General features: G+C 35.7%; 1 protein-coding gene across 5 annotated transcripts in view; it reads right to left on the bottom strand.

Annotated features, from left to right (window-relative positions):
* Positions 1–27333, bottom strand: part of LOC143237905 (CUGBP Elav-like family member 4) — a 206426-nt gene that overhangs the window by 75843 nt on the left and 103250 nt on the right. For all 5 annotated transcript variants that reach the window (XM_076477645.1, XM_076477646.1, XM_076477644.1 and 2 more), the window contains exon 2: positions 10361–10409. In XM_076477645.1, coding sequence (XP_076333760.1) covers positions 10361–10409 — 49 coding nt within the window. The remainder of the gene's footprint in view (positions 1–10360; positions 10410–27333) is intronic.

Raw genomic sequence — 27333 nt, forward strand, 5'->3', positions numbered from 1 at the left:
TAGGTCTTTCAGAAACCTCGCTGTATAAATATTTCTTTTCGGAAGGAAGTATGACTGATTATGTTTTTGAAGACAATTTGCGTGTTCAGGCAATGTAACTTGTTTTCATAATCGGAACAGACACCTGTCTATCACGTGACTGTATACAAGGAAACAGTAGCTAATTTTTTTGCATTTTCATAGCGAGTATATGACCCTCTGCATCAGTGGCAGTTCCGCCAGACGATCCTTCGTCTTAGTGCCAGTTGACCTCCTGTTTTAGTGCCAGGTGACCCTCTGTATTAGTGCCAGATTACCCTCTGTTTTAGTGCCAGTTGACCTCCTGTTTTAGTGCCAGGTGACCCTCTGTATTAGTGCCAGATTACCCTCTGTTTTAGTGCCAGATTACCCTCTGTATTAGTGCCAGATGACCCTCCGTTTTAGTGCCAGGTTACCCTCTGTATTAGTGCCAGTTGACCCTCTGCATTAGCACCAGATGACCCTCTGTATTAGTGCCAGATTACCCTCCGTTTTAGTGCCAGATTACCCTCTGTATTAGTGCCAGTTGACCCTCCGTTTTAGTGCCAGATGACCCTCTGTATTAGTGCCAGTTGACCCTCCGTTTTAGTGCCAGATTACCCTCTGTATTAGTGCCAGTTGACCCTCCGTTTTAGTGCCAGATGACCCTCTGTATTAGTGCCAGTTGACCCTCCGTTTTAGTGCCAGATTACCCTCTGTATTAGTGCCAGACTACCCTCTGTAATAGTACCGGATTACCACCCTTAGCCCTCCAATGGCAAAGCGATATGTCTGCGAACTCACACCACTAGAAACCTGGTTTCGATACCCGTGGTGGGAAGAGCACAGACAGCCCATTGTGTAGTTTTGTGCTTATTTCAAAACAAACAAACATTGTCGTCTGTATTAATGGCAGTTGACCCTATGTATTAGTATCTATTTTATGTTTCAAAGCGATAGATTTACATTAATGGTTAAATAGATTGGACAATCTTATTTTATAAAGATCCTGCAGATCATAATAGAACATCAGTTGCTCATCTGAGAAAAAATACTTGTTTAAGTGAAAACGTCTATATTTTAATGAAACTATAATAAAGTTTCCATTAGAAAAGAGGTTTCCTCACAATATGTTTTGCTCTATACAAACATTATTAAAGTAACACATAAATAGGGTGAAAGAAACGTTGTTATCTTATCTGGAGCAGGCAGACCTCTGTATGTAAGTAGTTTCAGACAGTTTATCAGTTCTAATCCTTATTGTAATGGATATTGTTGCCACGGCTTAAAAAGCCTCTATGATCTTCCTTTATGGTATCGACTGACCATTCCAATAGTAACGGGTGCAAACTAAGTTAAAAAATTTTTGTCTACCGTATAAAAACAAACCGCGTAGAAAATAAAAACGAGTATCCATTCATCAATCTATCTATCTGTCTGTCTATCTATCTATCTCATGTTCTTCTTATTCTAGCATATTGGTATTTGTGTGAAAATAAACTTTTTTCTAAAAGTAAGACCTATGTTACTTCTTAGTAATCTATAAGACCTATGTTACTTGTCAGTAATCTATAAAATCTATGTTACTTGTTAGTAATCTATAAGACCTATGTTACTTGTTAGTAATCTATAAGACCTATGTTACTTGTTAGTAATCTATAAGACCTATGTTACTTGTTAGTAATCTATAAGACCTATGTTACTTGTTAGTAATCTATAAGACCTATGTTACTTGTCAGTAATCTATAAAATCTATGTTACTTGTTAGTAATCTATAAGACCTATGTTACTTGTTAGTAATCTATAAGACCTGTCACTTGTTAGTAATCTTTAAGACCTATGTTACTTGTTAGTAATCTATAAAATCTATGTTACTTGTTAGTAATCTATAAGACCTATGTTACTTGTTAGTAATCTATAAGACCTATGTTACTTGTCAGTAATCTATAAAATCTATGTTACTTGTTAGTAATCTATAAGACCTATGTTACTTGTCAGTAATCTATAAAATCTATGTTACTTGTTAGTAATCTATAAGACCTATGTTACTTGTTAGTAATCTATAAGACCTATGTTACTTGTCAGTAATCTATAAAATCTATGTTACTTGTCAGTAATCTATAAAATCTATGTAATCTATAAGACCTATGTTACTTGTTAGTAATCTATAAGACCTATGTTACTTGTTAATCTATAAAATCTATGTTAAATCTATAAGACCTATGTTACTTGTTAGTAATCTATAAGACCTATGTTACTTGTTAGTAATCTATAAGACCTATGTTACTTGTTAGTAATCTATAAGACCTATGTTACTTGTTAGTAATCTATAAGACCTATGTTACTTGTTAGTAATCTATAAGACCTATGTTACTTGTTAGTAATCTATAAGACCTATGTTACTTGTTAGTAATCTATAAGACCTATGTTACTTGTTAGTAATCTATAAGACCTATGTTACTTAATCTATAATCTATAAGACCTATGTTTGTTATGTTAGTAATCTATAAGACCTATGTTACTTGTTAGTAATCTATAAGACCTATGTTACTTGTTAGTAATCTATAAGACCTATGTCACTTGTTAGTAATCTATAAGACCTATGTTACTTGTTAATCTATAAAATCTATGTTAATCTATAAGACCTATGTTACTTGTCAGTAATCTATAAAATCTATGTTACTTGTTACTCTATAAGACCTATGTTACTTGTCAGTAATCTATAAGACCTATGTTACTTGTCAGTAATCTATAAAATCTATGTTACTTGTTAGTAATCTTTAAGTTACCTATGTTACTTGTTAGTAATCTATAAGACCTATGTTACTTGTTAGTAATCTATAAGACCTATGTTACTATAATCTATAAAATCTTGTTAGTAATCTATAAGACCTATGTTACTTGTCAGTAATCTATAAAATCTATGTTACTTGTTAGTAATCTATAAGACCTATGTTACTTGTCAGTAATCTATAAGACCTATGTTACTTGTTAGTAATCTATAAGACCTATGTTACTTGTCAGTAATCTATAAAATCTATGTTACTTGTTAGTAATCTATAAGACCTATGTTACTTGTTAGTAATCTATAAGACCTATCTATAAGACCTATGTTAGTTGTTAGTAATCTATAAGACCTATGTTACTTGTTAGTAATCTATAAGACCTATGTTACTTGTTAGTAATCTATAAGACCCATGTCACTTGTTAGTAATCTATAAGACCCATGTCACTTGTTAGTAATCTATAAGACCTATGTCACTTGTTAGTAATCTATAAGACCCATGTCACTTGTTAGTAATCTATAAGACCTATGTTACTTGTTAGTAATCTATAAGACCTATGTCACTTGTTAGTAATCTATAAGACCTATGTTACTTGTTAGTAATCTATAAGACCTATGTTACTTGTTAGTAATCTATAAGACCTATGTCACTTGTTAGTAATCTATAAGACCCATGTCACTTGTTAGTAATCTATAAGACCTATGTTACTTGTTAGTAATCTATAAGACCTATGTCACTTGTTAGTAATCTATAAGACCCATGCCACTTGTTAGTAATCTATAAGACCCATGTCACTTGTTAGTAATTTATGCTTTCTGAAGCTCGTTCAGAAGCGGCACAGCGGATTGTCTCAATACCCGTGTTGAGCAGAGCACATATGGCCCATTGTGTAGCTTTGTGCTTAATTCTAAACAAACAAACTCTCAAACTCCGTAAAACTTATTAAATATCTGTATTTATATACACGATATACATATGTTCGTAGAGACAAAAAGAAATACTGAATGATATGCACAGAAATTTCTGAACATTTTATAGTAATGAAGACAATTTAGTTTTGTTTCGAGTTTTCAGAGCATTAACAATGCAGTTAAACAAAGATCTGTGCATAGGATTAAAAGGGCTTTAACAGACCGGTTTGGATATGCTAATACAGTGGTATAAAGCCATAGATGAGAGCCATATCGCCATGTGCGACATACTTATCAAACTGTATTTCAGTCGTGGCTAACTCACTGTTTAATCAAAAACGTCTTAGGTGTGAAAATGAAAGGTACTGCAAGGAAGTGAATAATCAAAATTGGCAGCGAAAAGGTTAGATACAGTTATGTTTTGTTAGATACAGTTATGTTTTGTTAGATACAGTTATGTTTTGTTTGTTTGTTTTTGAATTTTACGCAAAGCTACTCGAGGGCTATCTGCGCCAGCCGTCTCTAATTTAGCAGTGTAAGACTGGAGGGAAGGCAGCTAGTAATCATCACCACCCACCGCCAACTCTTGACCTACTCTTTTACCAACGAATAGTTTTGTGCGTGTGCGAAATTGTCACAATATCACAAGTCGCAAACCTCTGGCTTTGTTTCAAGCTTTGAAATCTGCTATAAACGACGTAATTACGGAGATTTCATAACTCAGAAGGTTTAACGAGGTTAATTAATATTTCAAACAAAGGTGGCTCAACAGTAAGCTTGAGAGGTTATGTCCATAAAATGTCGAATTCCACGTTCCTGTAATGTGAAAGCTTAGCAGCCGAATGCGTGAATTTCAGATAAATCATGAACAAACAAAAATAAGTATCTGATGAGAACAATTTATCACATGAAATATTCTATTTGCTACGCCCTCTCGCGGATACTGTGTTTGTGTAACGTATTACAAAATTCCTTACTCCACTACTTTAATCACCCATATAACTGTATTTATTATTATGTTGATTTGATTATTTGTTAAATTATCGCGCAAAGCAACAAAAGGGCTTAGTTGCGGTAAACATCCCTAATTTTGAAATTTTGGTTTGTTTTGAATTTCGCGCAAAGCTACACAAGGGCTATCTGCGCTAGTCGTCCCTAATTTAGCAGTGTAAGACTAGAGGGAAGGCAGCTAGTCATCACCACCCACATTCAACTCATGAGATAGTTTTTTATCAACGAATAGTGGGAATGACCGTTATATTATAACGCCCCCACGGCTGAAAAAGCGAGCATGTTTGGTGTGACGGGGATTCGAACCCACGACCATCGTATTACAAGTCAACTGCCCCAAACACCAATATAAAAAATGCCACAAATATTACAGTTCAAACAATTACTGCTAGGGTCACTTAAATATTTTATTTAAAAACGAGTGATTTCACCAGATGTGGCCCGGCATGGCCAAGTATGTTAAGGCGTTCGACTCCTAATCCGAAGGTCGGTGGTTCGAATCCCCGTCGCATCAAACATGCTCGCTCTTTCAGCTGTGGGGACATTATAAAGTGACGGTCAATCCCCCTATTTGTTGGTAAAAGGGTAGTCCAAGAGTTGGCGGTGGGTGGTGATGACTAGCTGCTTTCCCTCTAGTCTTACACTGCTAAATTAGGGACGGCTAGCGCAGATAGCCCTCGTGTAGCTTTGCCCGAAATCCAAAACAAACAAATTCACCAGATGTTTTCAAATTTTTTTTACGCTGAGTGATGGAATATATTTTATTTAACATCCGAACCACACCAGTAACAAAAACGTCTATAAAGAATACGGTTTGGTTTGAATTCCACGCAAAGCTACACATAAATATTGTTTTTAAATATCTGTTTAAATAAACACCATATATTTTGATATTATCACGCGAGAGGAGGTTGCTTCGGTGTCTGAAAATAATAAATAAAAAAGAAGTTATATCCAGTCTTGAGTCAAGCGTAATTCATTTCTTCATTTGGGGCGAAAATAATGTAAGTTTTGTTATTCAAGCCACCCAAACACACACACAAATGTATATGTGTAGATTTTGTCACATTCCGTGTTCAAAAACGTAGTCCTCGTCCGCATGTGCTGCATACGTGCTCCAGAACGAAGAAAAAGGCAGCTACCCGTGCCCAGGGCTTATCATATATCTGTCCATTAGATGAAAACCGATGATGACTTTCATGGCAACTAGCGAAGAAGACAAGTACGGTAAGGGGAGATGATTTTAAAGCCACTGTATTGAGGCAGATATCCCAACATGCGTTGATAACCCATGACAACTAGCTATAAGTCCACCCACTATTCCTAGTTGTCTATCTTCTTTGCTAGCTCATTTGCCAGTTAGAAATATATAAACGATAGGAAGGCGTCCAGATAGTAGGCTTAAGCACGTTATCGGTTAAGCTTCTGTTTGCAGACACTCCAGGTCAGGTCTGATGCGTCAGATAGACAAAACAAAAATATTCTGAGTTCATATTCGTATAAAATAATCACTACGTGCCTACCCTCTAGTATTACACTGCTAAATTAGGGACGGCTAGCACAGATAGCCCTTGAGTAGCTTTACGCGAAATTCCAAAACAAACAAACAAATCCTTTACTTATAGTTACACCATAAAGTGTTGACATAAACTAGTTGAATAGTTTATGATAGTGTCTCGTGTTCGACGACGTAATATTTTATACAACTGATACGTATTATTTTATCAACCTGGCTTGCCAGTTGATGTTTCGTAAAAGAAAACGGTGGACCAATGATAAACTCGAAGGTTTATAACGCTAACATTTGAGGATCACTGACTGTGGTGGGCACAGAATCGGTAACCCATTTGGACTACATCTCTGCGCTTATGCACACAGACTTTCAGTTTCACGAAACCGGTTTAAATTGGCTATTTTGTTTTGAAATTTTCTTATATGAATGAATGTTTTAAACAACTGCGTTCAAGAGTACGTTTCAGACGTATAATATCAGAACTGCTTCAACGTTTCTGTTATACTATCAAATACTCGTCTTACTAAACGTTACACTTTCAGTAAAATTCTGCATTTATGTCCAAGCATGCGCGACTCGAAATTGTTCCGATTCAAAATGAATAACGCACATAATTGTTTGTTTGTTTGTTTTTTTTAAATTTCGCGCAAAGCTACATACGTTGTTAGAAACCTGTAAGACATACGCCGTCTTCCAGTGGGGCAACAATAAGTCTAGGGGCTTACAGCGTTAAAGTCTGGAGTTCGATCCTCCGAGGAGGACATAACAAATAACCCCATGTGGCTTTACTCTGAAACAAACAAACAAACATTGGCACATAAATTTTGTTTGTTTGTTTACAATTTGTTTCTCAAACTAAACCAAGCTGTCGACAAGTTTTGAACATGCTGGCCGTTAAAAACAAGTTGAAGTGTTTCAGGTGTCACGTCCTCTCTGTTAGCTATGTAGTACCACGTGGCGTGATATACTGTCTGTTATGTGTGTAGTATCTCATCGTATGGTACCATGTCTGCTTTTCTATGATATATCATCGTATCTGCTGCCTTTGTGTTAAATTACATACGATGCTCACACGAGTGATGAACAGTGCTAACAAATGTGAGTGTGAAGTGTTATATTAAGTTATCGTTTCACGTTTTCACACATATTAGTTAAACCCTGTTGGTGTTTTTTTCACTTTTTTTGGGAGGTGCACTAACATTTTATGAGAGAGAGAAAAGATAAAAAAGAACAAAAACATTTAAACTGCCCAAAATTAAACATCTATCAAATAATGTAATACAACGAATTCCTTCTGTTTCTCAGATTCATGTCGGCCTATTGATCGATTCTGTTATGTAACTGGACCTTTAAAGTTCCAGCCCATTACCTCCATGGCTGATTCTCAGATTAAACCAAGTTACCGTCAAGAGTAGTGTATTATATACCTTCTCCGTTAAGAGCAAGTGTGGGTGTTCTACGAATCGTGAAGTGAGGTTTAATAACTTGATAAGAAAGTACATTCTTGGTAAATTAACACAAAATAGTTTTTGAAATTATAATAAATATGATATGTGTGTGTCTATATATATATATATCGATAAGAAGCTATATATATAAGAAACTAACACACACACTCAAATAATAAGAAATAAATCAGGTTTAGGCCTACCAATATAAATGTTAATACACAACGATTCTCACGGTTTTGGTAAGTATAGCATGTATGTTTGTAAATGGTACCTTGCCCAAACTGCCTTTACGACTTTTCATATTTGTTTCACAACCTAAAAGGGCAAAGCTTATGTTTGATATCGCTTAGTAACGTTATGTGAGGAAGATATAATAGTGTTATCGTTTCGGACATATATTTCTAGTCACTTCATTCATATAAACTGTCAGTTGTTTTAGTTTGTTTTGAATTTCGCGCAAAGCTACACGAGGACTATCTGCACTATATGTCCCTAATTTAGCAGTGTACGACTAGAGGGAAGGCAGCTAGTCATTACCACCCACCGCCAACTCTTAGGATACGCTTTTATCAACGAATAGTGGAATTGAGCGTCACATTATAACGCCCCCGCGGCTGAAAGGGCGATCATGTTTGGTTCGACCGGGATTCGAATCCACGACCCTCGGATTACGAGACGAGTGCCTTAACCACTTGGTCAGGGCCGGGCCATCTGTCAGACGAGACCTCCATTTCTTGTTTGATATGCTAAGGAGGTTCAGGTTTTCCAGTTTTACCCCATTTTCTATCAAAACGCCAGTAACAGTAAAGTTCTTCAAAGTTAATAACAGAGAAGACATACTTTCCTGCATTACACACATGCGCATATAGGAATTCTGGACGTTAGAGCTTACCAACCTAAACGTAGGTTCAGGTTTTGTTTTTTACGTGATCTTGACAGCTGGTCTTACAGAAATATAGAAGTCAGTGACAGACTTGATGTCACTATGAATACAAACAAAATACATTAACATTTGTAGTATGACAAATTAAACAATACCAGAATATATTTGAGAGTTTCAGAGAACTTAAAACTTTCGATATGTTTCATATACTAATCAATTTCAATCTTATATTCAACTCTGTTCAGTAGTAAGAAATAGCGTACAGATGACGCACTTACAACAACGTGATGTTTCGTCGGGAATTTTAACAGCATCGTTATCTGATCAGATAGTGTGTACGTCTGTGTCAGTGCAAGAATGTTGTATTTTCAAATTCTATAAAGCCGTAATGCTAACCCTAATAAACTGATCTGACGCCTGGAGCATAATACACCTTTCCAACGTTTTGGACGATACATATGAACTGACTTTAAAAGAGCCCCCCGCTAGTACAGCGGTAAGTCTTCGGATTTACAACGCCAAAATCAGGGGTTCGATTCCCCTCGGTGGGTTCAGCAGATAGCCCAATGTGGCTTTGCTATAAGAAAACACAACACAACGACTTTTAAAGGACTAGAACAGTTCAGAAAGGTTAATGTATTGTAAATTAAACTATTTTTTAATAAAACTCAAATCACATCCAAAGGTTATGCATCTTTGTAACGATGTTCATTTATCGTGTATAGTTATAGTTCAACTTGTAATTATGACATCAATCAGGTTGCAAAGAAAATATCTCCCCACAGCATAGAAATATGGTGGCGACACTTATATTACCTGTCTGATGGATTGAAATATATTTTATCCATACAGTAATGCCATAATTAAGTACTCCGGTTTGGTTAACGGTAACTTTATCGATTTATAATACTAAAATTCGGGGTTCGATTCCGACGGTCTAGATAAATCACTGTGTAACATTGCACTAATAAACGAATAATAACAACCTGTATGTATAAAGAAATGTCACTGATGTTCAGCATTTTATGGTCGAAAATGTCGTATATTAAATCTATATAAATATAACAGTACTTCGTGTTGTATATCCATGTAAGTACTTCGCAGTGTGTGTATGGATCTTGACCAAAATTGGTATAGAGGTTCATTATATCCATGGGTATATACACACACATTTTCAGTTTTGCAAATTTTATGGGTGTTTTTACTGCTACTACGCCCACGTTAAAGAAAGTACGTTTTCACGTTCCAAGATAACCTTTCACTAATCTTGGATTTACATAACTTCCGTCCAGGAGACGGGTACTTCAGCTAGTTTATTATAAAATATTAGATTACTGTGGGAGTGGCTTGGTTTTTGTTTTGTTTTTAATTTCGCGCAAAGCTACTCGAGGGCTATCTGCGCTAGCCGTCCCTAATTTAGCAGTGTAAGACTAGAGGGAAGGCAGCTAGCTAGTCATCACCACCCACCGCCAACTCTTGGGCTACTCTTTTACCAACGAATAGTGAGATTGACCGTAACATTATAACGCCCCCACGGCTGAAAGGGCGAGCATGTTTGGCGCGACGGGGATGCGAACCCGCGACCCTCAGATTACGAGTCGCACGCCTTAACACGCTTGGCCATGCCAGGCCTACTGTGGGAGTGAAAGACATGTAACACACACTCCACCAATAAATGAAGCCTTGTCTTATTCTTTGGATTTGCCCTTCTTGTCTAGGATAACCAGCCAGGCGTGGTAATAGTAACTCAGAGACAAGTGTTAAAACACATGATAGATTAGAATTCGCATTTCTTTCTCAGTACTTACCCCATCTGTTCTCACTGTCGGCAGGTTTTACCTGGATTGGACGGTTCATCTAAAGAAGAAAAAAAATGAATTGATACGTTTATCAGTTCGAAGTTTGTATAGAACACAAAACACTCTTTTAACAATGTTCTACTGCTTAACCGTTGATCAAATAACACTATTTATTTTACGTTCGTCTAATATAATGATATAATTAAACATAACGCTTACAGTAGTACGAAGTCGTTAGTCTGATACATGAAACGTTAAAATATACTTCTGACAGATTTAGACTGTATGTACTCGCTTGGTTCCTCCAGTGGGTCATTGATACGTTTGAGGATATATTACCCTCAAATCCGGTGTTCGATTCCTCGCAGATAGTCTATCGTCTATGTTTGCGCTAAACAAGCAGTTACGTTCAGAGTGCTCTCCGCACCTCGGTAAGATAAAAATCAAGGAAAGAATTATAAGAACAAAATAAGCTAGAAATTAGGCTTAGAATGAAAAGAAAGTAGCCGTTGTCATTGAATGATATAATGAAAGGATGTCATAGGCAGTTATTCCTATCAATCTAATAACACAAACCATTCTCGATTTCTATAGAAATATGTCATCTAACCTTTCTTATTCCTACTGAGCAACTCAAACTCATTAGGTGATTTAGATTTAACAATACAGTTACTGATTTAGATTTAACAATACAGTTACGAGAATCTTATATCGAATACTTCTTGTTTCATTTTAAATTCATACCACTGTCTTTCTACGCCAGATTCTTATGGAATTTATTATTCCATAACTTTAATAATCCATAATCCCAATTCCACTTTTCTGTGTTATCTAAGCCTAAACTTTACAGTACAAATACAATCTGAATATCAGTCCTCACCATCAAGTTCTGGTAGGAAGTATCCACTTTTACTTTCTCATATACAATCTACTCCTCAGTTAATTTGAACTGTTGAATCTGTTTTTCTAATATTCAAAACAAAATTTAATATTTTCACGATTAGCGAAGAAGGATTTAAATTGGACTGAAAGATTTTGAGGGTATGACAAACATCTGGACTGGAAGATTTTGAGGGTATGACAAACATCTACAGTGATAACCGTTGCTTAAGTCACAATTAATGAGATTAGAAGCAGTGTCACATTTTTTACGTTCAACACTTTTAACGGCACTTAATTTCCTGAGTAATTCTGTGTAAATGGAAACCCCAAAATCCTATTTATTATTACATTTGTAAGTAATCTATTTCTGTTAAAAAAGCAAACAGTTTTAAGTCACTTGAAAGCTATATTCATGGTCAATGTCCTTCTTTTTTCCCATCTTAAGTAATGCACCCACCACCCTCACGAGGGAAGTGTAACACGCCAATTTATTTTTCTTCTCATATAACCATTACATTTCAAATGTTTATTTTTCGTTTCAAAGCATCCTGACCTGTAGGTTAAACATCATAAACATGATATTAATTAATATTATAATATTAATTATAATTAAACATAGATAAAAAAAATTCGATTTTCAAAAGTGAAATGTTCTATATTTATTCATAAACTTAACTTATATGTCACTGTCCTGCCTATGTATACTTTTATTGAACGCGTTTCGTATTCCAATCGAAGGTCTCTCCCCAGTGGCACAGCAGTATATCTGCAAACTAACATCGCTAGAACCCTAGGGTCGATACCCGTGGTAAGTGAAACATAAAGAGCCCATTATGTACCTTTGTGCTTAACTTCAAAAAACAAACAAACAACCTAACCAAAATCATCACACACAAACACACACACACATACAAATACAAATGTATAAATACTGATAGTATACAATAAGCAAGTAAAAAAACGCTCATACGTATTTGAAAGCACAGAAAGCTCTCGTGTAGCTTTGCGCGAAATTCAAGAAAAGAAACAAACGTATGTGAAACGTTATACCTTTTTTCCCTTATAAATAAATAATATTTTAATTTTAGTAACTGATATAGGCATTCAACCCATCGATATTTTAAGGATGATTACGAAAAAATTGAACACCACCACAAACTACAATAATTACTGTTTAAAACAAGTTATGGAAAGTTTATCAACATTCGTGAAAAATAATTCGTTGGTTTATGATCCAAATTAACTTCAGGACTGTTACTGGAAATATGGAGTTACATTCATGCTACAAATAATAATTTAAAACAGCAATCAGTGTTTGATATAAATAATAGTAATTGGGTTTAATATACTCTTCATGGAAAGTTTGAAATAATGAAACATTTTTTGTAGTATTTCTTGACATTTTTCTCACACACTTACTGAGCTAAACACGACCTCTGACTAGCTTGTCCAGCAGAATACCTAAAGATACAGCGATACTGCTGAACATGCCGTACAGTTTCAGCTGTGTATGTGTTATAAAAGTGACAGTGACCGTTGAAAGAACCTGATAAACATATTCGTCTCTTTTTTTTTGGACAGTTTTACAGCGGAAAAGTGTTAAGTTTAATGACTCACAAAGATAAAATCCGGGGTTCGATTTCCCGTGGTGGTAATGGAGTGGCCACTTGATAGAAGGAAGAGAATACTAAAAATCAACTGTATTATGTACGAACAATTTTGAATATTTAAATCAACAAATCCCGAAACAAGTACAGCGTATAGAAAATCACGATGGAACAGCATGTATCAGAATTACATTTCCATATTATTTTACAGTTCCTGATTGGTGTGATGTCACAGAAAATTGGTTGATTTGAAAGAGTATGTAACAGCTCTTTCCTACATAAAATATCCATAATCCCAAAAAGTAGAGATTTATTTGTCGTGTATTTAAAATTTTCAAGACAGAAATCTTCATTTTACTTATCGACATTATAAAACAAAGGAATATGGATCAGCTTTGGTGATCAGGACCACCCAGAAAGAGACCTGCAGCAAATTGTATCCAAACAGTAATATATATAGCGTAGCGTTTTGTAAAATGCTAAAAAACTGACAATGAAAACTACGCAACAGACGTACTGTCAAGTTTCACGGTCATCAGAGAGAGCATGATGTGGTGAGGATATAAAATCGTTTATCATATAATTTATTCAATATCAACAGACAGTAAACAGATTTATCATGAAATTATTATTATGATTTCGTATGTTTACATAAACGACAGAATATGCTTAATACGACAGATGTATGATCTGCTAGCTTTCAATCCTGCTTCCCTCCTTTCTAGTAATTACAACTAACATTGTCTCAAATAAATTTGATTTTTAGGTCGCACACAGAATTTGAGCGTTCAAAGACAGAAATTTAAAAATTGACAAGAATTACTTTTTCCTGTTTGAAACCGAGTTTAGGTACCCGTGGTGGGCAGAACACACATAGCCCATTGTGTAGCTTTATGCTTAGCTTCAAATAGTTCGCAGAACATTAGCTAGACTTGTAAACTACTTGAAGTATCACATTAGTTAGACTTGGAGAGTCGTTGGTGTCTCGAATTTATAACTTTTTATATTTAATCTTAGATTTTTTTTTTTTTTTTTTTTAATTTCGCGCAAATCTACACGAGGATTATATGCGCTAGCCGTCCCTAATTTAGCAGTGTAAGACTAGAGGGAAGGCAGCTAATCATCACCACCCACCACCAATTATTGGGATACTCTTTTACTACGAATAGTGGGATTGACCGTATACTATAACGCCCCCACGTATGAGAGGACGAGCATATCTGATGAGACGGGAATTCGAGAGCCCGCGACCCTCGGATTACGAGTCAAGTGCCTAAACCAACTGGCCATGCCGAGCCGTCTGGGATTACACAAGAGATGAATGTTATATACTGCCCATGCTACAGATTTTGTCATGGCTACATGTATGTTGCGAAAGCTGTATTTGTGTTTATCAAATAGCCCACTATTAGATATACAAACACTTTGAAAATGTATACATGCGTAGAACACTTTTTATGTTTACTTCGGAGTCTTATTATAAATATTTCATATCGTGCGCCCTGTTATTCTATTATATATTTTGTACATTTTCTAGTTTGTCCACAATCATTCATATAAAAATGCTTTGTTTACATATTTTTAGGCTATAAAACGTTTCAAATTTGTCTTGTCCAAAGTTTCGCTTTTCATAAGTTCGAATTCTACGCTGTTTGTCGAAACCGTTCTTTCCATAATGCTTTGAACAGAGACTTCACTGTCTTGAAAGTTATCCCCAGTTTCATTCCTCAAGTTATTTCGTCTTAAAGTTTCATATTTTATTTGTTTTGTACCGAATTTTCATGCTTTAATTTGTTTTATCTTGAGTTTTAGCAATTTACATGTTTATTCCTTATTTATTACATTTTATTTTGTTTAACGCACTGTTTCATGTTTTATATTATTTGTTTTCTTCTTTTCCTGTTGCCTTGTCCACAACTTCAATATTTTACGTTTTCTTATACTGAGTTTACACATTTGACTTTATTTTGTCACGAGCATTTGTGATTGCGAATACTTGAATTTAAGCCTTACATTTTCGAATATTTGAACCTAAGCCTCACAGCTTCGAATGTTTGAAACTAAGCCTCATAGTTTTAAATATTTGAATCTAGGCTCACAGCAGTTTTAAGTATTCGAATAAAAGCTTTACAATTTCAAATGTTCAAATTTAAGCCTTACATTTTCGAATATTTGAAATTAGGCCATACATTTCGAATATTTGAACCTAAGCCTCACAGCTTCGAATGTTTGAAACTAAGCCTTATAGTTTTAAATATCTCAATCTAGGCTTCAAAGTTTTAAGTATTCGAATATAAGCTTTACACTTTCAAATGTTTAAATTTAAGCCTTACATTTTCGAATATTTGAAGCTAAGCCTCACAGTTACGAAGGTTCGAAACTAAGCCTTATAGTTTTAAATATTTGAATCTAGGCTTCACAGTTTTAAGTATTCGAATATAAGCTTTACATTTTCAACTGTTTAAATCTGAGTCTTACACTTTCGAATATTTTAACCTAATCATTACATTTTCGAATATTTGAACCTAAACCTCTCAGTTTCGAATGTTTGAAACTAAGCCTTACAGTATTAAATATGAATGAATACTGGAGCACCACTCATACAAATCGTTTGTATCGCTACCAACAAAGTACAATTACTTGTGGTTATTGAACTTTAGTTTCATCTTTGTATTATTTTATTGCACTGGGTGATTTGTTTTCCAGTTTTCTTTGAAAAAAGAACAACAAGACAGTACAATCTACTGTAGCTGTGTATAATGAATATTTTAATTATTTCATTAGCCCCACATGCTTCGGATTTAATGAATTTTCTCAACATGACGCACGACGAAATAAAGAAAGAAACCAGCTGTGTTTTAGACATGTGCTGTTACATGAAACTTTTAAACCATATGGGGAAAACTTGTTTGTTCTATTCAAGTTAGAAGCACCCCCCGCCAAGCAGGGTGTCACGCGCAAATCTGCTGGCTCTTTAAAATGGCGAATGATCTCTTGTTTATTCGATTCTATTGTTCTTGTTTAAATAAAAGATAATTCTCAGTTGCATGTAAAAGTGTACGATGCAAAGTAAAAATAAACCATACGCAGCTGAGAAGTAAAATGGTTATTCGTGCCAATTCATAGTCACTCCCACCAGTAGCACAGCGGTATGTTTGCGTGCTTATAACGCTATGAACGGGTTTTCGATACCCATAGTTGGCAGAGCACAGACAGCCCATTGTGTGGCTTTGCGCTTAACTGCAAACAGAGAAAGGATATACAACTTTAACAAAAGTCACTATCTTTAGCGCGAGCATTTGCAGTGCTATGTTTTTGCGAAATGTTGCGTAGTTATATAAGACGTAGTTTTTTGGTTTTTTTTTCAAAATCCTGTACAAAATTCTATAAACTCGCGAATAGTACCATTGACAAAAAGTGATTAGCGTTATAATTACTGAATCATAGATGGCACTACGTGTTGCAACTACGTCGTGTGTAATGTGAATAAGCAAGCACTGGCGAAATCCAGTAATTGTTCACTAGATGTGTATATCATGCTATAGATTTATCGTTAAATAAATCGTGTTCTGTATATAGGTGTAAGTAATGTTTGGTTACGTACAAAGGATAAAGACATAAAGCAAAAAGGTGTTGCCAATTTGCGAAGTTATTCTTTATTGAAAATTTTAGAATCTTTATTGCCAAATAAGGCAAAAGAAACCTTCAATGCACTTCAAGTTAATGTCAAATTTATGTGCGTTAGTTTCGCTTTAGCTGTTAAAAACACATCCAAGTTTTAGACTGAGGTTTTGACATTTCAAACTATGCTGAAGATAATACGAGCACAATGGACTAATAAAGTGTGAAACACTTGTTTATTACACTTTTATGGCTTTGCTAATTGTCTTATAGCTGCTGTAAATGGGTTGAATGATTATACCATATACCACATACGATCAAGAGTACAAGATAGAAATGAGACACCAGCAACTTTATGGTATTGTCACGCTATAGCGACTCATGTCTCACGTACCTAACCTTAACACGTGTTCGGTCAGCGGTTCACAAACTGACGTCGCAGATTCCCCTGGTGACAAGAGAAAGTAAACACACAAAATGCATAATACCACTAAAGAATTCACTATATAAGATTTACTGGGTGGATGGGGTGAACCTCAGTCATGGTGCAAAACTTTCTGGGTGTGCTTGATGACGAGAAACCCTCTTGAAAGATCGAAACTTGTTCTGTGCTTATGAATAAAAGTGTTAATACCCACACAAGCCGTTCTGAGATGCTTTCTGAAGGTTATTGTGCTTAGAAAGTTTGGGAACCCAAACATGAGCTAGGTTAGAGACAGCAAGTCTATATTGTCCTTCATGGAAATCTGAGCTGTTCCTAATTGTTGGCTTGGCATGGCCAGGAGGGTTAAGGCGTTCGACTCGTAATCTGAGGGTCGCGGGTTCGAGTCCCCGTCGCACCAAACATGATCATCCTTTCAGCCGTAGGAGCGTTACAATGTGACGTTCAATCCTACTATTCGTTGGTAAAAGAGTAGCCCAAGAGTTGACGGTGGGTGGTGATGACTAGCTGCCTTCCCTCTAGTCTTACACTGCTAAATTAGGGACGGCTAGCACAGATAGCCCTCGCGTAGCTTTGCGCGGAATTCAAAAACAAACAAACAAATAAAACATTATTGTTTGCCGGTGACATCGTCTGCTTCCTCTACATCAGCGATTTTCAAACATAATTTTAGTTATATCTTGAGTGTAACTTTCATTTAACTCATTTATTTTGATTTGTAAAAGAATACAAGTACAATTCAACGTGGTAAATGTGTAACATAAATATAACAGAGTTGTTTCAAGCTTCGGAAACTATTGGTATACGATCATATATCGCATACTGTTTGTGCTATGATTGAAAATGAACTGCAAGCCTTTTTTAGGCAAAACAAATGAATTCTTCCACAATCTTGCCTGAGAAGGAAAAATCTGTTTTGAAAAGTTTATTTCTTACACAAGTTCCAACTAAAAACATCATAGTTTTCAGCTATTTTAGAAACCTGAAATAAATGGTGAGATTTAATCCAAAGAAGCCTGTGTTGAGCTAGAGGGTGTTTGAAGAAGCTATGGTAGTCCACTGTTGCGTCATAGAGGTAAATGCGTCTTCTTTAACATTTGTACCATTGATATTCAACTATAGGTAGATGTGGCAGGAGGAACTCTTCACTCACGTGAGGTAATGAGTGATTTAATCTTGATTAATGACAATTTTTTTTTAATTACTTTGATTCTCAGTTTCAGAAACTGCACATGATTTTGGTTTTGGCTTTCAGAGCTACACCAACCACAGTATAAGCACAGTTAAGTAATACACTGCTTGTTTCTTGTACTCAAAAGACTTTGTTAATTGTCCACTTCCAGTCTTTATAACCTTGAATAAGACACCTATTTATCCAGCTGTGCATCCCGTCCGGTAAAATCCCATCCACATGCGTTATTGGAAACCGGAGCTCAGTACTGACTTTAGTTACTTTTATATTAATCAATTGAACAAGGGAATTACCATAAACTGTGATAACAACACTACAATTAACATCATTATTGGAAACACAACTTAGAAACCTATAGTAGAAAAAAAATTTCCAGCTATCCTCATCACAGTCAAAACAAGGTGAGCTAGGGTTGTTGTTTTTTTGAGCAGCATCTGACATTAGTGGATGTGGGAAAACATTACCAGACGAGCCTAAAATTCAGAGAGTTAATGAGTGTCTGAGGGGAGCTCATTACTAGTTACAAGTATAACAACAAAAGCAAAGAGCCAAAGACCCGAGGTGCTCACCCCAAAACTCAAGTCTGAACAACAATTTCTGTTCCACGATTGGTGCAACTAAAGCTTATGCTGAAGCAACGACAATAGAACTACTGATTTCCATAACAACAGCTACCACTACAACAACAATCACCAATTCCTCATGTGCTAAAGTTATGGCCAGACAACAGATCTTGAGATAACCAATAATATTCAACCAGTATCTTTATAAACAGCTGTTTTATGACATTATTTCTGTTAGTCTCAAGTGGGCTGTTTGATTATGTCCAATGGGATGCGGAAGCCATATCATTAACAGTGAAAATGGCCATTACTACTCTGTAGAGCTAACTTTCTTTTTCTACAGAGGCCATCAGTGATATGGTTGGATGACATCTCTCTTCTTCTGCAAATTCCATCAGTGATATGGTTGGATGACATCTCCATTCTTCTACAAAGACCATCAGTGATATGGTTGGATGACATCTCCATTCTTCTACAAAGGCCATCACTGATATCGTTGGATGACATCTCTCTTCTTCTGCAAAGGCCATCAGTCATATGGTTGTATGATATTCCCATTCTTCTACAAAGACCATCGGTGATATGGTTGGATGACATCTCCATTCTTTTACAAATCCCATCAGTGATATGGTTGGATGACATCTCAATTCATTTTCAAAGGCCATCAGTGATATGGTTGGATGACATCTCCATTCTTCTACAAAGGCCATCAGTGATATCGTTGGATGACATCTCCATTCTTCTACAAAGGCCATCAGTAATATCGTTGGATAACATGTCCATTCTTTTACAAAGGCCATCAGTGATATCGTTAAATGACATCTCCATTCTTCTACAAAGACCATCATTGATATGGTTGGATGACATCTCTCTTCTTCTACAAAGGCCATCAGTGATATGGTTGGATGACATCTCCATTCTTCTACAAAGGCCATCAGTGATATGGTTGGATGATATTTCCATTCTTCTACAAAGGCCATCATTGATATGGTTGGATGACATCTCTCTTCTTCTACAAAGGCCTCAGTGATATGGTTGGATAACATGTCCATTCTTCTACAAAGGCCATCAGTGATATCGTTGAATGACATCTCCATTCTTCTACAAAGACCATCATTGATATGGTTGGATGACATCTCTCTTCTTCTACAAAGGCCATCAGTGATATGGTTGGATGACATCTCCATTCTTCTACAAAGGCCATCAGTGATATGGTTGGATGATATTTCCATTCTTCTACAAAGGCCATCAGTGATATGGTTGGATGACATCTCTCTTCTTTTACAAAGGCCATCAGTGATATGGTTGGATGATATTTCCATTCTTCTACAAAGGCCATCATTGATATGCTTGGATGACATCTCCATTCTTCTACAAAGGCTATCATTGATATGGTTGGATGACATCTCAATTCATTTTCAAAGGCCATCAGTGATATGGTTGGATGACATCTCCATTCTTCTACAAAGGCCATCAGTGATGTCGTTGAATGACATCTCTCTTCTTCTACAAAGGCCATCAGTGATATTGTTGGATGACACTTCTCTTCTTTTACAAAGACCATCACTGATATGGTTGGATGACATCTCCATTCTTCTACAAAGGCCATCACTGATATGGTTGGATGACATCTCCATTCTTCTACAAAGGCTATCATTGATATGGTTGGATGACATCTCCATTCTTCTACAAAGGCCATCAGTGATATGCTTGGATGATATCTCAGTTCTTTTACAAAGGCCATCAGTGATATTGTTGGATGACACTTCTCTTCTTTTACAAAGACCATCACTGATATGGTTGGATGACATCTCCATTCTTCTACAAAGGCCATCACTGATATGGTTGGATGACATCTCCATTCTTCTACAAAGGCCATCAGTGATATGGTTGGATGACATCTCTGTTCTTCTACAAAGACCATCATTGATATGGTTCTTTTACAAAGGGAATAAGTGATGTGGTTGGACGACATCTCTCTTCTTCTACAAAGGCCATCAGTGATATGGTTGGATGACATTTCCATTCTTCTACAAAGGCCATCAGTGATATGGTTGGATGGCATCTCCATTCTTCTACAAATGCCATCATTGATATGGTTGGATGACATCTCCATTCTTCTACAAAGGCCATCAGTGATATGCTTGGATGACATCTCCATTCATTTACAAAGGCCATCAGTGATATGGTTGGATGACATCTCCATTCTTTATTGTTCAGTTGCATATTTATGCTTAAAGTTAAATGTTTCATTCCATAGACGTTACAGTTTTATTTGTATAGTCAAGGTTGTGAAGTATGTGTTATGAAACTAACATTACATGATTTTAGAGATTGTAGTATATGATTCATTTCTCATAGTTATGGTTCCATTGATGGTTTAGCAAGTTGTTGTTTTAGGATAAACTATTCAATATTTATACTTTCTTTGACAGGAGAGGATCATCAGAGCTTGAGGTGTATATTCATCTAACTTGAGTTGTGTTTTCAGTTATATGTCAATCTGCATTTTACTACGATTTCAGGGTGTGATTTGTTTGTAATGTTTCCATTGGTGTAACTTTTGATACTGAAGTACCCAATGTCGTATTAATATCAGAGAAGTATTAAGTAACAAATATTGATAAATAAATTATGTTATATATTACATCATAAATGTTATTACATTTTAATTGCATTCGGGTTGAAAAACATTTATTTTGTCGTGTACACATGTAGGTTATGTGTACATAATATTGTATCGTATACTTCAGAAAGGTGCTTCACTAACTATTGTGTGTCACCTAACCCCTGCAAATATGTCTTCCCCTAATACTTCGTAGTACAACCAGAAAATTGATTAACATTGTAAGTTATGTTGAATAATCTAAACGAACTTAACAATACCGGGAGTTGTAAGTTATGTTGACTAATTTAAACGTACTTAATAACACCAAAGTTGTAAGTTATGTTGAATAATCTAAACGTACTGAATAATACCGGCAGTTGTAAGTTATGTTGAGTAATCTAAACGTACTGAATAATACCGGCAGTTGTAAGTTATGTTGAGTAATCTAAACGTACTGAATAATACCAGCAGTTGTAAGTTATGTTGAGTAATCTAAACGTACTGAATAATACCGGCAGTTGTAAGTTATGTTGAGTAATCTAAACGTACTGAATAATACCGGCAGTTGTAAGTTATGTTGAGTAATCTAAACGTACTGAATAATACCGGCAGTTGTAAGTTATGTTGAGGAATCTAAACGTACTGAATAATACCGGCAGTTGTAAGTTATGTCGAATGATGTAGATGTATATATACCAAGAGTGATGAGTTATATCTTATTACCATACATATTGTGTGCAACATCCTATGGGTTACTTTATCGTATGCCTGAAGGTTTGAGGAATGTGTAAGAATCACAACTTTATGATTTATCTTTATATTTATTACATACTTTCAGATAAATGTTGAGTTAACTCCAGGTAGGGTCTAAAATAAAGGGGTTAATATTAATTTATTGCTATAAATCCAACCTTCTATTTACAAACTAATTTTTTTCTCCAAAGTTTATTTCCTTTATTCCCTTTACGGACCCCGGCATGGCCAGGTGGGTTAAGGAGTGCGACTCGTAATCTGAGGGTCGCGGGTTCGCATCCCCGTCGCGCCAAACATACTTGCCCTTTCAGCTGTGGGGGCGTTATAACGTGATGGTCAATCCCACTATTCGTTAGTAAAAGAGTAGCCCAAGAGTTGGCGGTGGGTGGTGATGACTAGCTGCCTTCCCTCTAGTCTTACACTGCGAAATTAGGGACGGCTAGCGCAGATAGCCCTCGAGTAGCTTTATGCGAAATTCAGAAAACAAACAAACTTATTCCCTTTACGAAGTGACCAATCGTAAATAAACTCTCGAAGTTTGTGACAATATTATACAATACAATTTACTGATTTACGCTTAAAATATTATTTTTACGACAGAATGTTTGATTTTCAAGACTTTACCTTTCGTTCATTGGTAATTTAATTTTAAACTACGAATTTCATAATCACCTTGAAATCTGTTGTTGAAAAAATATGTAACCAATAAGCAGATGGTAATGATGGTGTGTATGTTGGGGGGAGATGTTTTGGGCACCTAATACTTAAAGTCCAGTCCAGAGAACGTGACAATTGTTATCGTTAGTTTCTATAAAAGTTTTAAAACTTAAATCGCGTGATTCTCGAGTAAAAGTGATTATATTAAAAAAAAAAAACTCGAACTGTCTGAGATATAACTTGAAAGTTCTCCAAGTTTTTCGTGGCATTTTATCTAAGAGTATGTGTGCATTGTTTTATGAGGAAGCCTTTTCTACAGAAGATTTTCAAAGCTCAAATGTGCTTTCAACGTTTCTTTTTATAAGCTGACACTTCCTTTGCTACTTTTCTGTTCCTAAACGAACATTACAACGTCCATTAACGTGGATAAAAAAGGTGATGAGTCGAGTTTCTTTTCAACGCGCTAACACTACAATAACTTTTGACGTACTAAAGAAGGCAAACAGCCCTAAATATAGCAACTGAATTGTAACGTAACAACGATACTGTACCCCGAAGATTTCTAGAAACGGCAGAACACGGTTTCTCACTTTCAATATCAACGCGTTTCTTAAGACAAACCACCGAAGATTCTGGGGAACCTCGAAGGTGTCAAGTCCTTGATACGTTTCAGAAACAAGGCAATAAAAGGCTCGCGACTAAGACGAAGTAATATCAAATATTTAGTTATAGTGAATAATACCTTTTACGAGGTGTTCACACTTTCATTTTTCGCACGTTTTTATCCACATGTTATCCAAAGGTGATCTATTTTCTGCGCGGATGAACTATTTCATTCCTAATTTCCATAAGAAATGAAGAAAAAAATTAACTTATATGAATCAGGAAACCAAATCCGATAGGAAGAAGAAATGTGACAAAATTATTCGTGTTTCTTGATTCGTCCGCGACCTTAGTGACAAGTAATTTCCTTCTCAGTACACTTTACATAAATATGTGACTGAAGTGAACAGAATCAGCAATTTTGTACGCTATACAAAGACTGTCTTTTCTGCTTGTTTTTTTTACGTAGTTTCATCAAGCGTGATACAGCGCCACCTGTCCGTGCTCTATTCATCATGTTTTGAGCTAGAGGTGTCTTTTGTTCCTCACGTCCGTATAATTTCTCATCTTTACTAAGAAAGCAATACTCTTGTAGCCCCAACAATTAATTATCCTTTTTTCTCTCTCTGTTTTCCACCCACCCCCCATACAAAAATCTGACAGCTTAATATTTGCATTTCATAACTAACTATTTTTCAAAATAAACTGTACAATAAGTATCGATGTTCAAAGAACGCAAGATTCTTCTAGGAATTTGATAAACTAAATTTACCGGAGAAAACAAACGGTCTTCTCAGTAATACAGAAAACCATTATGTTGTGTCACAATGCTTATCATAAAAAAAATTAAAAACACGTTTCTGGTATTAACAATAATGTGTGCCTCATTAGCGCTACGTATTATGGATATTGTGTTATTTCTATTGTGGGTTAAATATCTAGTCAAGATTAAATAGAAGGAAACGTGTGATCATGAATCGCTCAGAGTGGCCCAAGAGTTATCGGGGGTGGTGACGACTAGTTGCCTTCCCTCTAGTATTACATTGCTAAATTAGGGACAGCTAGCGCAGATAGATCTCGTGTAGCTTTGCGCGAAATTCAGAAAACAAAACCAAAACCTACACTGATATAGATAACTCCGAACCAACCAACGCTTTAACCTACACCGAGCTCTCCCTAAAATCTTAGCCTAAACATATTAATGTTATAATTTAATATATTAAGAAATCACTTACAATAAAACAAAAGCCAACAACATAAAATTATAAGAATAACAAAATAAGAAGTCTGATAATATAAACCCGTCTCTTTCGTTTTTTGTTTTTCAGGAGTGAAGATAGGAAAAAAAAAATATTCTGTGTGAGCGCTCGTCTATCGAGCTGCTTATCTGTATCTCGCCTGAGAAGAAATCTCTTCCCTTCGAAAACACTCGAGTTATCGAGTTTCATCTCTTTTCGAATCATTAACGCTTTCATCCTGCATGATTTCTTTGTATCATGTATATTACATCCTGGTGTTACATTTAGTTATACATTTCAACTGTCTTTGTATCATGTATATTACATCCTGGTGTTACATTTAGTTATACATTTCAACTGTCTTTGTATCATGTATATTACATCCTGGTGTTACATTTAGTTATACATTTCAACTGTCTTTGTATCATGTATATTACATCCTGGTGTTACATTTAGTTGTACATTTCAACTGTCTTTGTATCATGTATATTACATCCTGGTGTTACATTTAGTTATACATTTCAACTGTCTTTGTATCATGTATATTACATCCTGGTGTTACATTTAGTTATACATTTCAACTGTCTTTGTATCATGTATATTACATCCTGGTGTTACATTTAGTTATACATTTCAACTGTCTTTGTATCATGTATATTACATCCTGGTGTTACATTTAGTTATACATTTCAACTGTCTTTGTATCATGTATATTACATCCTGGTGTTACATTTAGTTATACATTTCAACTGTCTTTGTATCATGTATATTACATCCTGGTGTTACATTTAGTTATACATTTCAACTGTTTGTAGGACGATAAGTTTTAATCTCGATAAATAACTGAGTTTCCTTTTTTTTGTAGTGTTATGTTTCATCACTCATTTAAAATATCTATTTCACCCCTGAAGAAGGAACACTCTATGGTGTGAATATTGTTGGTCTCCTGGATGGTCATCTTGATTGTTACACCAGCCAAGCCTACAATACCATCTATATACAAAACCAGCCAAGCCTACAATACTGTCTGTATACAGAACCAGCCAAGCCTACAGTACTGTCTATATATAGAGCCACCCAAGCCAATAATACTGTCTTTATATAGAACCAGCTACAGTACTGTCTATGTACAGAACCAGCTAAGCCTACCGTACTGTCTGTATATAGAACCAGCTAAGCTTACCGTACTGTCTGTATATAGAACCAGCCAAACCTACAACACTATACACAAAACCAACCAAATATACAACGCTATGTACAGAAGTAGCCAAACTTTTAATAATGTATACAGAACCAGCCGAATCTCCAACGCTATATACAGAACCAGCCAAACCTACAAGACTATTTATACAACCACCTAAACCAACACTGTGTACAGAACCAGCCAAACCTACAACACTGTGTTGTAGGTTTGGCTGGTTCTGTGCACATTTGTCGACTTAATCAGAAGGCAATCTTTAGTTAATAAATGAATGTTGTGGTCACTTCTAAGCACTTCGTAATAAGACATACCAAATAAAGTAAGATACCAAAAGGTGTCACATGTCTGCCTACTGCATTTGTCTCACTTTTATGTGGTTAAGAGGCATACAGTACAAAACCTTCAAAGGTTAATAACACCTTTTGTGTCATTAGAATAGATTCCTTTAAAACCCTAAAAATATCTATATGTTTCTTAATTAGAAACAAATGCACTATATAAAGAGCTTTCAGATTTTAACGTTGGATGTTAACTTAATAATCCATTTCTCCTTTAATTTTGTGACTCGTAATTTCCTTTTTCCTTTAATTTTGTGATTCGTAATTTCCATTTTTCCTTTAATTTTGTGACTCGTAATTTCCTTTTTCCTTTAATTTTGTGATTCGTAATTTCCATTTTTCCTTTAATTTTGTGACTCGTAGTTTCCATTTTTTCCTTTAATTTTGTGACTCGTAATTTCCATTTTTCCTTTAATTTTGTGACTCGTAATTTCTATATACAAAATGATTACGTTTTAGGACTAACTTCTGTTTGTTCTGAGATCAAATTGACCTTTTAACATGGTCATTTCAGTTTAACGAGTGAAACAGTAACAAAATATAGAAGGCTTACAACGTCTTCATTAAAATAAATGAAACAAAACAAATTTATAAGAAAGTTTCAACGCCCTCTTTCTTTTTATTATAAAACTTCTTTTTAATTTTTTCACGTGTAAAGAGAACGTTCAGAATGGTATAATAAAACGCATGCGCATGCAACTCATTTACATATATGTAAAAACGAAACTTTTGAAATTAAATACGTTTCACACGTTCATAAAACACTCCGTATTTATCCCAATTAGCCATCGTTAATTTCGAAGTGACAAGCTAGAGGGAAGGCAGCTAGTCAACACCACCCACCAACTCTTGGGCTACTCTTTTACCAACGAAAAGTGGGATTGAGTGTCACATTATAACACCCCCCTGGTTGAAAGGGAAACATGTTTCAGGAAGGGATGTGAAGCGACCAGCAGGTTAACAACCGAACGCCTTAACCACCAGGTCATGTCATTACTAAGGTATTACGTATCTTTGAGTTGTATTGTTTTGTTTGTTTTCTTGGAATTTCGCACAAAGCTACTCGAGGGCTATCTGTGCTAGCCGTCCCTAATTTAGCAGTGTAAGACTAGAGGGAAGGCAGCTAGTCATCACCACCCACCGCCAACTCTTGGGCTACTCTTTTACCAACGAAAAGTGGGATTGACCGTCACATTATAACGCCCCCACGGCTGGGAGAGCGAGCATGTTTAGCGTGACGCGGGCGCGAACCCGCGACCCTCGGATTACGAGTCGCA

This window comes from Tachypleus tridentatus, chromosome 13 (genome assembly GCF_004210375.1).
Source record: "Tachypleus tridentatus isolate NWPU-2018 chromosome 13, ASM421037v1, whole genome shotgun sequence".
Lineage (NCBI taxonomy): Eukaryota > Metazoa > Arthropoda > Merostomata > Xiphosura > Limulidae > Tachypleus > Tachypleus tridentatus.